Source organism: Callospermophilus lateralis, chromosome 2, assembly GCF_048772815.1.
Source record: "Callospermophilus lateralis isolate mCalLat2 chromosome 2, mCalLat2.hap1, whole genome shotgun sequence".
NCBI lineage: Eukaryota > Metazoa > Chordata > Mammalia > Rodentia > Sciuridae > Callospermophilus > Callospermophilus lateralis.
Genome location: NC_135306.1, coordinates 151731769 through 151744881, shown reverse-complemented (window position 1 = coordinate 151744881; position 13113 = coordinate 151731769). Strand labels below are relative to the sequence as shown.

Here is a 13113-nt window from a genome sequence, read left to right as displayed (position 1 = left end):
GTGGTACCTTCTAGTTGGGCATGCTTTCAATTCTTTCATTTTTCACTATAAACCTTTAAATTAGATATGTGCTTAGGGTCATAGAAGTAGTAGATCTGCCATTGATCTCTATATGCTATGCTGTCTATATATAATTTAGGTTATGTTCAAGTATTTCTACTCAAATAGGAAATGTTTTTTGTTTTGTTTTGTTTTGTTTTTGCTTTGCTTTGCTTTGCTTTGCTATATTAAGGTTTATACCCAGGTCTAGAGCTAGCAAATACTCTACCACAGAGCTATATCCCCAGCCCAGTGGTAAATTTTGGGTATTTTGGTACTGTTGCAGGAAGTAGTCAGGGGTAGGTGTTAAGTTATTCCCGCTGAGGGGTGGAAAAAATAAAAACAATGATTGCCCCCAAGTGTTTCACCAAGTCCATAAGTCCTTAGTAATCACCAGAGAACTTCTGTTTCTCTTATAGGTGATCACCGTCTTGCCCTTCTTTTATCTCAGTTGGTGGGTAGCCAGTCGGTTCGGGAGCTGCTCACCATGCAACTGGTGGATTGGCATCAGCTCCAGGCTGACTGCTTCATCCAGGATGAGAGACTACGCATCTTTGCCCTGTTGGCTGGAAAACCGGTATTGTCCCCTTTACCATAATCTCACATCAATTTTTTTTATAAACTATATTATTGTAAATTACACACTGTTACACATAACTGGATAATTTGTATTTAATTTCCAGTGTAAATGTTTTCAAATTATAAAGGCAGACATACCTGTTGTAAAAAGAAAATCTAGCTATATAGAAATTAAAATGTTAAAATTCACCATATCACATATCAGAATGATAAATAATGTAAATATTACATGTGTGTATATACAAGTAAAATCAGTTATGCATGGCAATTCTGCAATCTATTTTCTTTTTTTTTCTTTTTTTTAAATCTTTTTTTTATTTATTCATTTATATGTGGTGCTGAGGATCAAACTCAGGGCCTCGCACATGCTAGGCAAGCACTCTACCACTGAGCCACAACCCCAGCCCCCCCCCCTTTTTTTTCTTTTTAATTTTTGTAGTTGTAGATGGACAGAACGCCTCTATTTGTTTATGTTTATGTGGTGCTAAGAATCAAACCCAGTGCCTCACACATGCTAGACAAGAGCTCTGCCACTGAGCTACAGCCTCAGCCCCTTTATTTTCTTTAAATTAACTTTATGTGGACATTTTTTCATGTCCTACAGCATCAATCTTTATAATAGCCTTTTCTTTTTCATTTTATGGATGATGAAACATAATTATTTTAAGCTAGTTATCTATTACTACCTATTTGATTACCTTCTTAAAGTCAAATTTCAGAAATGTAATAGCTAGTCAAAATTTATTCTCATCTTAAAATTTTATAAATTAGTACCATAGGCAATGAGAAGACCTCTCTGCTCTCATCTCTGAGCATTGATTGTTATTTGTTCAAATCCACCTTCTCACCTGTGACTGACAGACTTTGTATTGTATATCTGGGTCATTAACACTGGCATATGAGTAATTTAAAATATTACTTGAAAAGTGAATAACTTGCAGATGTAGGCAATAACAAGATAAAATACAGCTGTGATGATGAGTTTGTTTTCTGCAGGTGTGGCAGCTCTCAGAGCAGAAGCAAATCAATGTGTGTTCTCAGCTAGATTGGAAACGCTCCCTTGCTGTTCATCTTTGGTATTTGCTTCCACCAACAGCCTCCATTTCCAGGGCACTCAGCATGTATGAAGAAGCATTTCAGGTATATCTATCCAGTAGGTACATGTAAATATCCTGGTGGTGTTCTGTCTTTAACTGAGAAGTCCTGCTGAGAAAAAGCTCTTAACTCACTTTCTGTAATACAGTACTTTTTACTAACTGCCTTTTTGAAAGTGCCGTAAAAAGTTTGCACAGTTGTATTCCTGCCTCTAAATAAGAGGTTTTCTTCATTCCTAATGCTGTATTACCCATTTGGGAATTGCATGATATTATACAGCATGAGGTTTGGTTTTGCCCTAATTAGAAGGTCTAAAATTTGCCTCCAAATATCATATTTTATATGTTGAGGTCAAAGTAATTGTAGGATTTAATTTCATCATTTCTGAATCCTCCCCTATTTTATATTATTTATTAGAATGACATTTATTATCAGGAGACAGAACACTAAAGAAACTGAATGTGGGCACTGGGGTTGTAGCTCAGTGATAGAGCACTTGCCTAGCACATGTGAGGTTCTGGGTTTGATCCTCAGCACCACATAAACATGCATAAATAAAGTTATTGTGTCCATCCTACAACTAAAAAATATATATATATATATATATATATATATATATAAATTGTAGAGCTGGGTGCAGTGGTGCATGCCTATAATCCCTGCATTTTAGAAGCTGAGTCAGGAGGATTGCAGTTTGAGGCTAACTTCACCAACTTTGTGAGACCTGTCTCAGAATTTTTAAAAGGATTGTGCTGGGGATGCAACGCAGTGGTAAAGTGCCCTGGGTCAATCCCATATTAAAAAAATAATAATAATAATTGTGTCAAGGTTCAGTGAGAGCTACTTGAAATCTTTACCAGTCAGTTATTATGTGGTGCTGAGGATCGAACCCAGGGTGTCACATGTGCGAGGCAAGCGCTCTACCGCTGAGCCATGACCCATGCCCCAGTTTTAAATTTTTTACTGATTATTTTGATGTATCATTTTGTGTGTGTGGAAGGAGTAGTACTAGGGATTAAACCCAGAGCCACTCTACCATTGAATTATGTCCCCAACCCTTTTTTAATTTTGGGACAATCTTCCTAAATTGATGAAGCTAGCCTCCAATTTGCAATCCTCCTGCTTCAGCCTCCAGATTTGCTGGGATAACAGGCATATACTACCACACCTGTCACATAATTTTTTTTTTGGAGGGGGATATCCAGGATTCTCAGGGGCACTTGACCACTGAGCCACATCTGTAGTCCTATTTTGTATTTTATTTAGGGTCTCACTGAGTTGCTTAGCACCTCTCTAAATTGCTGAGGCTGGCTTTGAACTCTCAGTCCTCCTGCCTCTGCCCCCCAAGCCGCCGGATTATAGGCATGCGTCACATAATTCTTAATACAGGTGTGAAATGATTAAGACATGATAACATCTACTGAAATAGACTAGCAGCTGGTATATTATTCTATCAAATTTTTCTCTTCAGAATACCTCTGAAGGTGACAGATATGCCTGCTGCCCACTTCCTTCATACTTGGAGGATTCTGGCTGTGTGGTAGAGGAGGAGCAAGACTCACGGAGACCACTTCAAGACGTCTGCTTTCACCTTCTGAAACTTTACAGTGACAGGTAAACTATGGCTAGGAATTAGAGAGGGCTCCATGAGCCCCTAAGGAATCCTTTCCCTTTCCTATGCCTCTGAATTGCTATAAGTCTGAATTATCAAATATAACTTGTAGTAATTAGAGGGAAAGAATGTTAGAATGAGAGTTAAACTATTGACTCTCTTTTCATTATTATAATTTAGTTTTGCTCTTCCAGAATTTCATGTATTTGAGATAATTCTATATATTCTCTTTAGTGCCATGCTTATTTCATTCAGCATGATAATTCTGAGATTTATCCGTATTAATATGTGTATCAAAAGTTAATTTTTAAAAATATTTTTTAGTTGTAGATGGACACAATATGTTATTTATTTATTTTTATGTTTTGCTGAGGATCAAACCCAGTGCCTCACATGTGAGAAGCAGGTACTCTACCACTGAGCTACACCCCAAACCCTCAGAAATCACTTTTGAGCCAGGTGCAGTGGTGCATGCCTGTAATTACTTTGACTTGGGAGGCTAAAGCGGGAGGATCAAAAGTTTGAGGCTAGCCTCAGGAACTTAATGACACCCAGTCTCAAAAAATAAAAAGGGCTAGGAGTATTGCTTAGTCGTAAAGCACCACTGGGTTCAATCTACATTAAATATCCACCACCACCACCACCCCTGCCAAAAAGAAAAAGAAGATTTTTTTGGCTAGAGGGAGTTGTTTTTGTTTTTGGCTTTTTGTAGGGGGTTTTGCATAATTTATATATCCACTTGTTAATGGGCAGTTAGATTTTGTTGGGTTTGGCTAGTTTCAATAAAGCTACTATGGATATTTACACCCAGAAATGGTTGTATCAAGCCAGGCATGGTGGCACATATCTGTAGTCCCAAGTACTTGGGTAGCTGAGGCAGGAAAATCACTAGAGCCCAGGAGGTCAGCATTGGCGACAAAGTGGTTTGCTTTATTAAACTTTTTACATTATACAATTTATTTAATTGATACAGGACTAATGAAGTTTTGATCCTTTGTTTCTTTTAGGGAGTTTGTCTCACCAAAGTCACCAAATTTATTGGCATAAAGTTATTTCTGATATTTTTATTATGCTTAAATATCTTTTTAGGATTTTTAATAATCTTATGGCTTTCTGATATTTATAACTTTTTCCCCATTTTTTTTATTGATGCATTATATTTGTGCATTTTTTTATTGATGCATTATATTAGTGCATACTAGGTATTCATACATTCACACAATATAAGTTGGCCATTATCATTTCCCATTATTTCCTCTTTCTCTTCCTTTTTCCCTCGCCCTGGTCCCTTTTCTCTATTCTACTAATCTCCCTTCATTTTCATAAGAAACCCCATGAACATCTTTCATTTTCCTCTATAGCTTTCACATTTAAAAGAAAACATATGACTCTTGACCTTCTTAGTGTGACTGATTTCACTTAATATAATGGTCTCAAGTTTCATCTATTTTCCTACTGAATGAAACTCTTATGCACATATAACATTTTCTTTATCCATTTATCCATTAATGAGCATAAAAGCTGGTTCCATAGTTTGGCTATTGTGAATTGTGCATATATATATATATATATATATATATATATATATAGCTACAGTATGAAGACTTGATTATTTAGGGTAAATACTAAGAACTGGTACAGCTGGGTCATGTGAATACTGATTTCCATAGTCCTAGCAGCAGCATAAAAATATTCCTTTTTCTGTATGTCCTCTCTAGCATTTATTATTGTTTATCTGGACACAATGCCTGTATTTCCTTTTTTTTTTTTTTAAGACTTTTTTTCTTTCTACTGTGCATTTATTTATTTGTTTGTTTGTTTATTTATTTATTTATTGTGGTGCTGGGGATTGAACCCAGGGCCTTATGCATGAAACGCAAGCACTCTACCAACTGAGCTATATCCCCAGCCCTATTCTTATTTATTTTTATGTGGTGCCTTACATGTGCTAGGCAAGTGCTCTACCACTGAGCTACCACTCCAGCCTCAATTATTGTTTGCATTCTTGATGACTACCATTCTGATTGGAATGAGATAAAATCTCAGCATAATTTTGAATTGCATTTCTCTAATTACTAATGAATGTTACACTTTTTCATAAATTTTTTGTCCTCATATTGGAAGGCCTTTGTACCCTTGCTTAGTCTGCTTAGAGTTTAGTAATTTTGTTGACCTTTTCAAACAATCAGTTTCTGGTTTTATTATCCCTATTAACCTGGTCAAAGGGATCATAAATTGTCAAACTCAATAACTCTTCTAAAAGAAAGCAGTAAATCTTTCCAGCTGTAATTCAGATGAAGATTTTTTTTAGACACCAAATGCAAGATTCATGAAAGGAAAAAAAAAATGGTAAGACTTAAACAAAATGAAGCTGCTTCTTGTTGAAAATCCAAGCACAGTGAAAATCCAAGCACAGTGGTACATGCCTGCAATCCCAGCAACTCAGGAAGCTGAGGCAATATGATTGTCTGCATAGCTATCTCAAAACAATTAAAGGACTAGGGGTGTAGCTTAATAGTAAAGAGCCCCTGAGTTCAATCCCCAGTACCCAAAAGAGAGAATGAAAAGACAAATCACAGACTAGGAGAAAATATTTATGCTTCCTATATCTAATAAAGGTCTTATATTCAGAATGAAGAAATCTTAAAACTCAATAATAAAAAGTAAACAACCCTATTGAACAATTGGGCAAATACTTAAAACGTACGCTTCATCAAATATGACACAAATGGGTTAGGATTGTGGTTCAGTAGTAAAGTGCATGCCTAGCATGTGTGAGGTACTGTATTCGAGCCTCAGCACCACACACAAAAAAAAATATAAATGAATAAATGTATAAAGTTTAGGAAAAAAAGATGACCCAGAGCTGGGTGTGGTGGGCATACCTGTAATCCCAGCAGCTCAGGAAATAGAAGGGAGAATCACAAATTCAAAGCCAACTTAAGCAAGTTAGGGTAACTTTTGTCTTAAAAATAAACAGGGCTGGGAGTGTGGCTCAGTGGTAGAGCACCCCTGAGTCAGCCCCCAGTACCAAAACAAAACAAAACAAAAAAAATGTCCCAGAGGTCAGGAAAGATGTTCAGTGTCAGTAGTTGATAGAAATGTAAATTAAACCATCATATCAGGTGTGTGCCACTGAGCCATAACCCAGCCCCCACCCTGTCCTTTTAAATGATTATTATTATTATTCATTCAATCAAACCACGATTTAAGTGGAAATTGGTTAAGGCAGATTAATCACATAATGTTCTGTTTCAAAAGCACTGATGTAGAAAAACTTCACTAACTACCAAAGGAAGTATTAGAAACTTCCTTTGGTAGTTAGAAAGTTGTGTAACACCCAGCAACTCAGGAGGCTGAGGCAGGATGATCAAAATTTCAAAGCCAGCCTTAGCAACTTCATGAAGCCCCAATCAACTTAGATTCTGTCTCAAAATAAAAAGAAAGTAAGTTATAAAATGACTGAGCTCTTAGGTGAAAAGATAAAGTTATTGGTTGATAACCTAAGCCCTAGATCTTTAAAACTTGGAAGTAAAGAATCTTAGTTTATGCTATTCTCACTTATTTGAATTGAAGGTTATGAATTTATTATATAAACTGGCCTGGGACTGTTGAAAATCCTGGATCTTAGTAGAGGGTGAAAAAGCAAAAAAACTCTGCAGAAACACTGAAAATTCAGGATACTTGTATTTCTGTATAAAAAATAATACCCATTGGGACTGGGGTTGTGGCTCAATGGTAGAGCGCTTGCCTAGCATGTGTGAGGCCAAGTTCGATCCTCAACACCACATATGAATAAACAAAGTTAAAAATCCATTGGCAATAATAATAATACCTGTTGAAGACAAGCCATAGAACAAAATAATCCTCAATAAGACTATTAGCTATTCAGACAAACAGGAGAAGCAACTATCTTCAGATAATAGAACAATGTGAAAGACACTAAGGTAGCTTTAAGAAAAGTAATAGCCTCTGTAATGAATGATGGGAAAAGTGAGAATTGTGAAGACAATTGTCTATATTCAGACAATTATAATTGTATTAAGATGGTAAAACTGTACAGGCCACACCAGTACCAACAAACTTATTAGATCACATAGACTGGCTGAAAAACATAGTCTCCAGAGGCCTTTAATACTTTTGCCCTTTTGATTCCTTTGTCTTCTGAGAGAAGCCCAGAACAGTTGACTTGTTCATTACAGGTGAGCTGGTAGCTAGATATAGTAACTCTGAACAATTTCTCCTCTGCAGACATTATGATCTCAATCAGCTGTTGGAGCCTCGAAGCATCACCGCAGATCCTTTGGACTACCGCCTAAGCTGGCATCTGTGGGAGGTGCTGCGAGCTCTTAACTATACCCATCTCTCAGAGCAGTCTAAGGGTGTGCTGCAGGCCAGTTATGCTGGTCAACTTGAAAGTGAAGGGCTCTGGGAGTGGGCCATCTTCGTCCTCTTACACATTGACAACTCGAGGTGAGTAAGGAGTCATTGAACCTGCCAGGTACCTGTGGCATTCTTGAGCAACCCCAAAGGAGTCACAGTCTCTTAAGGTTCTATTTAGCAAGTAATTGTTTAGAATGTATATTAGAAATAGCCATGTGATAATCGCAATACAGTTAAACCCTCATGTGAATCAGTTAAAAAAAGATTTCCTTTGTTTACATGCCAAATAATATTTATCACAAGGCACTTCAGTAGTTTCAGAAGGATGAAGAGATCTCTGTGAGCTGCATTGATCAGAGAATGTCTGGAGATAAAATTCAAAGAACATGTAAAATTGGAATAAGAAATAATGAAGGGGAAGCTGGGTGTGGTGGCACACACCTGTAATCCCAGAAACTTGGGAGGCTAAGGCAGGAGAATCACATGTTTGTGGCCAAACTTCGCAATATTTTTTTAAAAAATAACAAAAATAAACATGTATACAGTACTTTGTTGTAACGGCTCTAAGTACTTTTCACATATTAACTCATTTTATAATACTTAGGGTCATATAGCTAGTAAATGGGAAAGTGAGTTTCCTATCTCTACTGGCATGTTTTGTGGTGGGTTAGGTTTTATAGTCATACTTGTTAAAATGCTGGGTCTATCCTATATCACTTTGATTTAGGATGAAGCTTATTCACTTTGGCCTTTGGGTAAAGAAATCATGATGTCCGTCCCTATTCAGAGGTGATTATGGGATTAATATGAGTAAAAGTATAAAGCATCTTGCACAGCCTAGTTTCATCAATTTCTCTTTCTGCTTCATCCTTAACAGGAAGTGAAATGAACACAGAGTATGCCATGAGTTTCTTTAAAAATACTAATAGGGGATTTTGAACTAAAAGGCTGGCTATTAGAATGATGTTTCAGGGGCTGGAGTTATAGCTCAGTGATAGAGCACTTGCCTAGCATGTGTGAGGCACTGGGTTCGATTCTCAGCACCACATATAAGGAATAAAATAAACGTCCATCAACAACTAAAAAAAAAAAAAAAGAATGATGATTCAGAGTTGGCTGCAAGGAAATAGATCCTGTTTGCCAAAAAAAAGGAGGCGGCTGTAATTTGACTGGGAGTTCTTAAAAACCTAGGAGTTCAGAAAAGAGTCAAAGAGAACAGTTTGTTTGGGGTTTGGTTTGGTTTGGTTTTTTGGTACCAGGGATTGAACTCAGGGGCACACAACCACTAAGCCACATCCCCAGTCCTTTGCATTTTATTTAGAGACAGGGTCTCACTGAGTTGCTTAGGGGCTCATTAAGTTGCTGAGGCTAACTTTGAACTCTTAATCCTCCTGCCTTAAACTCCTTCACCACCTGGATTATAGGTATGTGCTACCATACCTAGCCAGGAGAATAGTTTTGATCTGATACATAATGACTGATCCTTTAACCCTGTAACCCTGACAGCAAAGAATTCTCCTTAATGGCCTTATCCTAGAGGTAGAGAGAATGAATTAGGAAAGCTGATAGCTTGAGAAAATAAAGGAAAAGCAAGCCCTGGAAGAGACAATTACCTTCAGAAACTTCTCTGTTCACTTGTACTGATCTTGTGGGAACAGAGAAGAGCAAAAGTTGGAAAAGAGGAATGCTCTGTGGAACAGAATTTTCCTATTCAAGTCCTTACTTTTCTAAGTGGTAGCCAAACTAGCATTTAATTTAGACAGTGTCACTAGACAGGAAAAAGAGAGAACGAGATCCTATGAAGAGAAAGCCCTTTTTGGGAGTGGACCATCTTCCCCTAGAATATTAGGTTTCTGATTTTATGATTATGAACATATGTGCTTAAATACTCTGTATTCTTTTTCAATTAAAAAATAAATGTTGGGGGGCTGGGGATGTGGCTCAAGCAGTAGCGCACTCGCCTGGCATGCGCGGCCCGGGTTCGATCCTCAGCACCACATATAAACAAAGATGTTGTGTCCACCAAAAACTAAAAAATAAATATTATTATTATTATTTTTTTTTTTTTAGAGAGAGAGAGAGAGAATTTTATTATTTATTTTTTAGTTTTCGGTGGACACAACATCTTTGTTTGTATGTGGTGCTGAGGATTGAACCCAGGCCGCACGCATGCCAAGCAAGCGCGCTACCATATGAGCCACATCCCCAGCCCCTAAAAAATAAATATTAAAAAATTCTCTCTCTCTCTCTCTCAAAAAAAAAAAAAAAAAAAGTTGAAGTACTATTTCCTATGACATAGCTTTCTGTATTAAAATAAATAAATAAATGTTGGTGTGATAGCTTAATATTTTTAGTGAAGTTTAAAATGATCCACTAAGGATCAGTATGAGAGACTGTCCCAGGGAGCCCCTCTAATCTCTGGGGCAGCCTTCTCCATGATTGAGATTAGTAAAAATTCAGCTTCTCTTCTTATAGCATGCGTGAGAAAGCTGTTCGAGAGCTACTTACCCGGCACTGCCAGCTAATGGAGACCCCTGAATCTTGGGCTAAGGAGACTTTCCTTACACAGAAGCTTTGCGTGCCTGCTGAATGGATTCATGAGGCCAAAGCAGTGCGAGCACACATGGAATGTGATAAGCACTTGGAGGCCCTCTACTTGTTTAAAGCTGGTCACTGGAACCGCTGCCACAAACTTGTCATCCAGCACTTAGCTTCTGGTAAGTGCTGGGGCCCACATCTCCTGGAATTACCCCAAATTCTTCTGCCTCTCTGAACCTCCATGATGGGCCAAGCCAGAGATGATGCCCAGTACAGGACATGGCATACAGTTAGCAAATCACACTTTGCAAAAGCTTTCTGTGGAAGTGACTTAGGGCTAGAGGGGCAGGGGAAGAAAGCAGTATTATCAAGTTAGCATTTGCGAGGATGTGAACTAATTATATTAAACTCTTTATGGGAATTTTATCCAACAGCACCAGACATTCTGCTTAGGGATCTGAAGCCAAAAATTCTCTACATTTCCCTTTGGAGAGTTTCACAATGTCTACTTAAAATTTTCAAATCTGACCCAACATTATTTCTCCTTCCTTCCTGTCATTTCTTCCAGGATCTCTGCACCTTTAGGAACCATGTGTTTACTTTTACAGACATTTTTCTCGATGTTTTGTTTCTTCAGATGCCATCATTAATGAGAACTATGATTACCTGAAGGGGTTCTTGGAAGACCTAGCACCTCCAGAGCGCAGCACTCTAATTCAGGACTGGGAAATGTCTGGACTCGTTTATCTGGACTATATTCGAGTCATTGAAATGCTCCACCATATTCAGCAGGTACCTGAGTTCTTTAATCCTCCACCTGGTTTTCCTTTCCCCCTCCCTTTAAAGGTTCAGAGATTTCAAAAGGCCTTATTATGCATTTGATGGAAATTGGGGGGGGGGGTTGTTTTGTTTTTTAACAGGGTCTTGGGGATGAAACCCAAAGCTTTGTGCATGCCAAGTCAGTACTCTACCACTAAGCTACACCCCAGACCGAGTATACACCTAAAAACTCATTGGCAGAGAGTGGCATATACCTGTAATCTTAGCATCTTAGGAGGCTGAGACAAGAGGATCTCAAGTTCAAAACCAGCCTCAGCAACTTAGCAAGGCCTTAAGCAACCTTCTTGTATATTACTGCTAAGTACCTTGTCTTTAGCAACTAGGCTCAGTGGTGATAGCATGGCACTGCCAGTCAGCTTCTTGGATTTTCTTCTCCCTCACCTTACTGTTGTTTCAGGGCTTTGTATGGAGTCTGTGAGTAGGATTAGAATAACAGAAACTTCGGGCCTAATTGGTTTCTCTGCTTCTGTGCAGGTGGATTGCTCAGGTTATGAACTAGAACAGTTACACACTAAAGTGACATCACTGTGCAGCCGGATAGAGCAGATTCAGTGTTATAATGCCAAGGACCGCCTGGCTCAGTCAGGTAAGCCTGCAGTCTCTCTCCCCTTCCTGGTGATTTGCCTCCTATCTATGACTATTACACCCCTCCCACCAACCCCAGTGTCCACTTTACCCCATCCCCATTCTCATCGCTCACTCTTTTTCTTTTTCTCTAGACATGGCCAAACGTGTAGCCAACTTGCTGCGGGTGGTACTGAGCCTGCAGCATGCCCCTGATGCAACCTCTGATTCAACGCCAGACCCTCATCGAGTCCCTTTGCGCCTGTTGGCTCCCCACATTGGTCGGCTCCCCATGCCTGAGGACTATGCCTTGGAGGAACTGCGCAGCCTCACACAGTCCTATCTGCGAGAACTGACTGTTGGAAGTCAGTGATCCCCAGGCTTTTGTCACCACACTCACATGCTGATGCACACTCACCACAGCGGTCCTCAGCCATTGTTTTTATTGCCACTGTTTGCCATTCTCTGGGTTGGCTATGGAAACCACCCCTCCCTGCTGCCTCAAGCAGCATCCCACAGTTGTTCAGGGCTTTTCTTAATACTGAATATAGTGTAAGGGCTTCTGGAACCAAAAAAAAAAAAAAAGGAGGCAAGTCTCCTTTTACCATCCTCAAGACCATTCAACATTTTTTCCTCCTTTTCAAAAATGGTCAATAAAGCTCCTTTGGCAGAATCCCCCAAAGAACCAGAGAATTCTTTTACCCTCCTAGCATTCTGGATCTTGTGACCCTCCATGCCAACCTGCTACCCTACTCCAGTCTATTTATACTAGGACTCTTTGAAAGGAAACAGAGATGATGGGACAATTGCACTGATTTAGAATTGTCCTTCTTTATCAGGTAACTATCCCCAGAAGGAAGAGGCATTTGTCTCTGAAGTAGATTGGCTAATTAACACTGAGTTTTGGAGTCAAAAGAGGGTTGGACTGATTTTGAAAACAGAACAGGGTCTTTCTGACACATTTAGGGTACAAGGGTGTGCCTGCCATGGAGGGACTGATGTTCAAGGTATGTGAATGTTCCATGAACACAATACCTTCCCTACTACTGTGTAGGCTGTCCTTGGTCACATATGTCTCTGGGAAGCTCCCAGAAACTTGGTTTAGTCCCTGATTACTAGTTATCCTTCTAGAACATCTGTCTGGATTTATCTGAAGAGTTTGGATAAAATGACAGGTCAGGTAGCCCTACCTACCCCTCCCATTCTAACCCCAAAGCATTTCCCACCCTTCCAGAAGGTAAAACTCACTGAGGCAGACAAGGAGCTGGGCTTTAGGGGCAGGCAGAGGGCCTTCTCTACATTGCTGCCAGCTATGGGGATCCCCAGGGATTGGCCTGAGCAGTTGATGGTCAGGGCTGTCCCAGACAACATGGCCACTCCTGGGTCTTTATGCATGAAGATTATGTAAAGGTTTTTATTAAAAAAAAAATATATATATATATATAAATAAATGATCTAGATTA

General features: G+C 38.9%; 1 protein-coding gene across 5 annotated transcripts in view; it reads left to right on the top strand.

The window, feature by feature from the left end:
* The window catches only part of Nup98 (nucleoporin 98 and 96 precursor), a 106919-nt gene extending 93806 nt beyond the window's left edge, over window positions 1-13113 (top strand). For all 5 annotated transcript variants that reach the window (XM_076846740.2, XM_076846742.2, XM_076846739.2 and 2 more), the window contains 8 exons: window positions 459-616; window positions 1615-1758; window positions 3185-3327; window positions 7577-7798; window positions 10184-10425; window positions 10884-11038; window positions 11561-11672; window positions 11806-13113. In XM_076846740.2, the coding sequence (XP_076702855.2) occupies window positions 459-616; window positions 1615-1758; window positions 3185-3327; window positions 7577-7798; window positions 10184-10425; window positions 10884-11038; window positions 11561-11672; window positions 11806-12023 (1394 nt within the window). In that variant the 3' untranslated portion in view covers window positions 12024-13113. The remainder of the gene's footprint in view (window positions 1-458; window positions 617-1614; window positions 1759-3184; window positions 3328-7576; window positions 7799-10183; window positions 10426-10883; window positions 11039-11560; window positions 11673-11805) is intronic.